General features: G+C 52.8%; 1 protein-coding gene across 1 annotated transcript in view; it reads right to left on the reverse strand.

Moving 5' to 3' along the window:
• Positions 1 to 3,886: 3,886 nt before the first annotated feature.
• LOC119092098 (uncharacterized) overlaps positions 3,887 to 6,823 on the reverse strand; it is a gene marked incomplete in the record, with an annotated part of 10,743 nt that continues 7,806 nt past the window's right edge. The window contains 1 exon segment of the mRNA XM_037215072.1: positions 3,887 to 4,944. Coding sequence (XP_037070967.1) covers positions 4,843 to 4,944 — 102 coding nt within the window.

Consider the following 6,823-nt stretch of genomic DNA (forward strand, 5'->3'; position numbering starts at 1 on the left):
CTATAAGTCCACCAAATGCGTTACTGGCCGTGCTGGGCTGGACTGTCTAGCTACATAATGTATGATAAGACTCGCCTGGCCTTCAGCCCCGCTCCTAACAAGGACAACTAAACGATCTCACTTAGATTAGATAAATTTCGTCCAGCACAGCTAGTAAGCAACGTTGTCAAATACGCTTCATGTCACGGCAACAAACAGCCCTCGGTGAAATTTAATGCAATGAGGACCCGTCTGTCAGAATTGTCGAGTAAAGAGCATGACGTTCTCCAGTGACACATAGTGACATTACGACTTCAGCGACATTACGACCCACCCCGAAGGCAAGAAGCCGATGTCCCATGGTGACCTCCATCGGCGGCTGCCCTTCCGGAACTGACCGCGCTGTGCCACCATCACATATTTTGTGGCGCACAATCTTTACCTCGCTGCAAGCGATAACCAAATCCTCCTTCAGAGAAAATGATCTCAGCTTTTTCTGTTGCCGTTACTCGTCACAAGCAACTCCAGGCGGACGTTTGCCATGGGACCGCGGGTGTGTTTGATCAGCAGGGGCGATGTCTGGTAAGATCCATAATTAACTTCACAATAAATATGTGCCAGCTGCCCCGAGGCTTAGTGGCTATCTCGGCCGGCCATCCGTGCGGGCCGATTGGCTATTCCCTGCATATTAGAGTGGATCAGGCCGCTCCTGAATTATTGTGGCTTAATCATAAGGCTATGAGATTGCTTCACCCGCCTGTAAGATTAAAACAAGGACACTTTTAGATAAACCGACAGCATGCAACAGCCTGGCCTTCGGGAGCCCGCCCATCGCTGACTGGGCGCAATTCAGGTGCCACGAAGAATGGCGGAAGCGGTTTAATCAGCGGTGCAAGCTCAGGGTGACGCGGCTTTGAACCTCGGCCGCCGGCAGCTGGCAAACATTAGGCCGGCTGACCAAGCGTCCGTGCTGCCGGTGGCGTGACGCACGGACGGACGGCCGTCACGACGTCACACAAAGTCAGGTGGGCAGCCCCGTTCTCACCCCCCCCCCCCCCCTCCCCCTCCCTCCAGTATCCGGCGCTCAATCACATGGCGCACGCTGGTGCTGATTTTATCTGTTCGGCTGGCAACGCGTTGTCTACGGCGTGTCCAAACTTCGAGGCTTTGTATATGAAATGCGATATTCGTGCATCGGCTTTGCCGCCACAGAGGGGAGCTAGAAGTCTGGTTGCGGTTGGGCCGAGCTTCTTACAAAGATCGAGAGAAAGGGGAATAGTTTTTACACCCAAGTTACAGTACTGCGCAACAAGAGATGTGCCTAAATAGAAATACAACAATGCGTGAAAATAAAAGCGGTTACGTTGTCTCATAATCCGGGGTAAACAGAACACATGTGTCATGTGACTAAAAGCTCCAGTGTAAACGCTTTGAATAATCGTTAATTTTGGTCCAAGAACGTGTAATAGACCTCGTACGCTGTCTTGCTTCTGGTGTATTTAGGCGTTGACAGCAGAAAAGACATAGTAGAAGGATGCTATTTGCGTATCGCTTAGGTGGCGCACATCGAATGAGCGTGGCTAACCACGCATACGCTATCAGCCTGTGATTACGATCAGTAGTATTCAACAGAGACCCCACCTAAGAATATCTTTATTTCATGTGGGTATGCTGCAAACAAGGAATAAGTGGGAGCGCGGGCTCCCGTGGCTAAAAGCAGAACTCAACCCAAGTCAAAAACATCGCTCTATAATGTGTGCATGCACTTCTCCCTTCCAGTTATTAAGCGGGCATAATGGGCGAGTGGCTCATCATCTCCGGTTCTCACGGAGGAGACCGGTCGAAAGCCCGGTTGGGTCATGACCCCTGAGCGCCGGTATGGCGACTTCTGTCGCTGCCACCTCATTAAAGGGTGCGCTGCGATGTGCATCGCGTTCGTTTTATGTTAAAAGGGTTTCATTTATTGAATAAACTTCATGAGATTCCCAAGCCGAGTATGGCCGATACGCGTTTCGTTGGTGGTAGCAGCATGCCGCCAGTAAGTACGATTTGTATGTTTTTCCTTGATTAGACACCGCACCATCTAGATTTTTGCACTAAACGGAGAATGTAGGTAAGGTAGTCAAATATTTTCATGCCACCATAGTACATAAATATACTGATGATCATTTTTCAGGCATTTTCCTCATGCCACGAGAATATAAAAGGGAGGAACGCAAAACGGTTCTCCAGAAACTGTTACACTTGCTTTCCTGTTCAGAGACGACATATAGCGTTAACTGAAAGGTAGCCAGGGCACCCAGCGCCTCTCAGAGCGTTGATGACCCAGCTGAACGGGACCAGCTAGCACCTGTAGCAATCATCGCTGATGACTCAGGTCACCCGATCGGCACCGCCTTGACCGCTGACCTCAACGGTAATCAGCAGCACTTAATGCAGCCACCAGCCGGCCGTGCGGCTCTGTAGGTACGATTTATACAAGCGATCACTCGCGATCCCATTCTTGCGTGGCACGGTCCCGCCCGGTCGTCTTTGTAAGGCCGATAAATGCTCCTCTCTCGAGTGGCGCTTTTTTGGCTGCCGGCCTTTTTACGCGTTGTCGATAAACACTAAAAACAACCGTGTGCGGGCGTCGGCGGCTTTTTCCTAGGCACTCTGCATGCTTTTTTGCACCCGTGCCGCATCAGCATCCTCCAATTTCTAGAAAAACCGGGGATCGTTGGCTGGAAAGGACCGCATTCAGAGCTAGTGGGCGACCGTGTCCGTCCCTACAGAGCAGCCTCATCTCGTTTGCCGAGTCCCATCCCAGCGTGGCGGTTTTTTTAGTCGGCGGCAAAAAGCCAGGGTCATTGCTCGATGTTGGGAGGAGCCGTCGACATTGGGTCGCTGTTTTCCCGCGGGCTGCCCGGGGTCTCTGAGACAGCTCTTTGTCTTCTGGCCCCCTGTCGCATGCAGACATCTGTGTTGGCTTCAGAGACGTTCCAAAGCGGCGTTGTTCGTCCATGCTGCACTCTTTGAAGTTAGCAGCTCTGGATGGCGCTGGCTGCGCATTCAACCTAGAAGAGATGATGCAGCAGTATCCAAAGCGCGCAATGTGGCCATGATCACTGCAGGAGGCTGCGCTCAACACTCTGATTTCAATTCCACTCACGAACAGGGGCGTCACCTTTGCTCGGAAGCTGCCCTTGACGTATATCGCCTCACGATAGGCCCACGCGCTACAGCCCCGTGCGTTTGCAGTCGGAACTGTTCCGCTGAGTGACGTCACCATCTGCCCGGGCAGGGCGCATGCAACTTTCACTGGCCTGCAGGCAGTCCTAAGACGAGGCCAGTGTCGGGTGCGGGCTGTTACATCCACAGGTGAATAGCGCGGGACTTCGACTGTGCGAGCCGTATCAGGTCCCACCAGGGGGTCAGCTGCGAGCGAAAGGTCGCCGCGGTCCGCGCAGCAGGGATCCCTGACGGATCTAGGTGTGCAAGAATGATGCTGCTTGGTAAATATATTGATCATGGCATGTGTTTCCCTCAAACGAAGGCTTGAAATTTTCCTAGCCGCTCAGTGACCATGTGATTGTGTTTTATTAGGTGAATGCGAAAGGTGCGATCGGGTTTGTTTGCGAGCTAGTTCCAAAAGTAAACCATGCTGGGAAATTACGACTGCTACCGAAGCACGACACACATTTTACCAAGTAAGGTACGCAAAAGGTAAATAAGAAAAGTGATGTCCAAAGAGCCGATACCATGACGCCAACTGCTGTCATTACCGTACTGCATTTCTGTAGGATTTTTTCAGGACTAGTACAATCGGCGGCGAAATTAACCATAGTCATTTGTTTGCAGTGTTACATCATTGCATCTAGAATTGAAAAACATGATGCACTCTTACAATGTATTTGTAGCTACACCACAAATTAGTTGAAAAAATTGTTACTGCCAGGCAGACGGAGCTCCCGATGCTGATGTAATCCGTCATAGACATCTTTTTGGAACGAACGTACAAAGATATATGTTGTTTTCAGCGGCGCCGTAGATGTAAAGCTAATTTCCGTCGACCTTGACAGTGTTTCTCCACGGCACTGCGCCAGTCTTTCGCTTCCACAGCACTTGGCTTGAGCTGGACCCGGCAGTACATGCAGTACGCGCTCTGAAGAACAGTTGCGTTTACAGCTCCGCAGCTCAGCATATCAAACACACAACTATGCTGGATTTGGCGTCTTCAACGCACAAACGTATGCATGAATGTCGAGAGAAGTTATCCGGCTGTCGCAATAAAAACATTATGAGCGCCTTGGTCGTGCTCAGCCTCGTATAAATATAATGTCGAACAAAACAGCGGATTCGATTTGTCCGCTACACATCTTCCGAATAGTCCCAACACATCTCATCGGACGGACACAGCGAGAACACTTGCGCCTTAGTATTACCCGGTGGTCAATGGTCCGCCCCCACTAGCGGCGCGCACACGCATCTCGGCGTAAACAGCTGGGCGGTCTGTGCGACACAGAACATCAACGATCATCATTACAGACACGCAGTTGTACTTGTGGAAACCCGCGCGCTCCAGACTTCGATCGACGGGGCTCAAGATCCGACATCCCGCGCTTGCTGGCTTCGGTATGCAAACTACCGGTGAAACACGCTACACCCTGGCAACCCAAGCAATTTGAGTCCACGATAATAAACACGAAGTCTCGAATCACTCAAAGGCCTGGTATTCGCCTGCTGTGATCGACACAAATACTTGGGTTCTGCGAACACAAACCGCGCACCGGGGGGTTGCGATCTCTTGCCAGCCGGTCTGGGAGAACCCCAACAGTCGGCTTCATCCGCGCTCCGTCGTGTGACGTCATGTCACGTGCCCTGTCACGTGGTCTCCGAACCAAACATGTGGTGCAGGAATATTCGCGTGTACGCCTCGTTGATCGGACCTTTAATGGAGTACTGAGAAGGACCCCGATGCTCAACCTGGAACAAGTAGTTTCGGTCACGCAAAGCGGTTGCACCACACGATTCGGTGTTTGTCTTTCCCCGAGATGATCGCATTCCATTTTGCATTGAATATATATGGCACATTACTACAAAAGGCACAAGCCGCATAGTGTCATGTCGCACATGAGACGTGGGAGGGTCAATGATTAAAGTTAAGGTGCCATTATATCTTCCAGGAATTCCTTACAATATCGACGCAGCCATTCTTGTCTATCTGGCCCGGAAAACCGTGGGCTTTCCCCCGAAAACCAAGAGCTCTCTCTCTCTCTCTCTCTCTCTCTCTCTCTCTCTCTCTCTCTCTCTCTCTCTCTCTCTCTCTCTCTCTCTCTCTCTTTTTTTCTCTCTCTCTCTTTCTCTCTTTCTCACACCCTATTTTTTCAAAAAGCCCACTTTTCCATCATCTCCCGCATCCTTCTGCGTTCCCCAACTCCGTGATCATCCGCCCAGTTCCTCTCGTCTTCGTTATGCCCCAAACACGATGCCGCCAACCAGCGTTCGCCAAGTCCCGGCTTCTCTCCAGGCGCTGCTGGGACACCCGGGCCGCGCTCTTCGGCCGCGGATTTGCATGTTTGACTCGCGATACCCCTCCTGACGAGCCGTTATTAGGCTACAGACCGCCGTCATACACTGTCGTTCTGGCCCCAGATAAGCGTGATAAATGAATATGTAACCAAGACAAACGTGAAAATTATGCCCGGAGGAACACAAAGAAGGCGGCGTGTTCGTGGCAGACAGGCAGTCGGGAAAACGATCGGTCTGGGTGGCGGGGAACAAAAAGGGGAAACAAAAGCGGGGGAACAAAAAAAAAGGGGAACAAAAGAGGACAAGGCGGACCGGAAGTCAGTTTCGACCAGCGTGCCACATCATAGGTGCGACGTTTGGTATCTGGGGAAGCCGGTTTGTTGTGGCTGGCTGAACGCTGCTGCGAGTAGCAGCAAAAGGCTCGTTTGTTATCAGGTAGGCGAGGTATGCTAGAGGCTAAGCACATATATTAAGATACTGAATCAGCATAAGGACGTTAGAAATCACATGGCGAGAACAGGGCGGACAATCCGGTCACATAAAGTAACTGAAAGATAATGAAGAGAGAAGTGGGCGAGAAAGACAAAGCATAGCGATGGGAGAGAGAGAGAGAGGGGGGAGGAAGAAAGAGGAAGGGGAGGGAAATACGAGGGGAGAGGAAAGAGAGAAAAAGGAGCAAAGGGGAGAGAAGTGGAGAGAGAGAGAGAGAAGAGAGAGAGGAGAGAGAGAGAGAGAGAGAGAGAAGGAGAGAGAGAGAGGAGAGAGAAGAGGAGAGAGAGGAGAGAGAGAGAGAGAGAGAGAGAGAGAAGGAGAGAGAGAGAGAGAGAGGAGGAAAAGGATCACGTCAGAGAACCAAGGTGGTTATTACAGAGACAGACAGTGTCACCACGCCCGACCTTCCCCGAGGGGTCACCACCTGTCGACAGGGTGCGTCAGCAGCCGCCACGTCAGCCCTATCCTTCGGCGCGGCCGCCGGCGGCCAGTGCGGGCCAGAGGTGACGTCCGCTGCCGGCGGCGCTCGCCGGTCGGCGCCTCCTCCTCCGCCAGCGGCCAGCGGAGGAGGAGGTGCTGTCGTCGCTGGCGCCGCCGGAGCGCGGGCGGCCCGCCTCCCAGCGCGCTCCCGCGCCGTGTCGGTAATGGCGCCGAAATGAGGGGTTAGCGCGCGGCCCACCCGGGCGGCGGCGGCGGCGGCGCCCCCTGACGGCCTTCATTAGGGGCGCGGATGGCGCGCTGGCGGCGGCGAGCCGCTCTAATGACCGGTGTGGCGGGAATGGACGGCGGGGGCGTCCCGAAAACGTGCGAACGCCGTCTAGAGTAGCTGCTTTAACCGTCG

Source organism: Pollicipes pollicipes, unplaced genomic scaffold (assembly GCF_011947565.3).
Source record: "Pollicipes pollicipes isolate AB1234 unplaced genomic scaffold, Ppol_2.1 Scaffold_3447;HRSCAF=4054_pilon_pilon_pilon, whole genome shotgun sequence".
Taxonomy (NCBI): domain Eukaryota; kingdom Metazoa; phylum Arthropoda; class Thecostraca; order Pollicipedomorpha; family Pollicipedidae; genus Pollicipes; species Pollicipes pollicipes.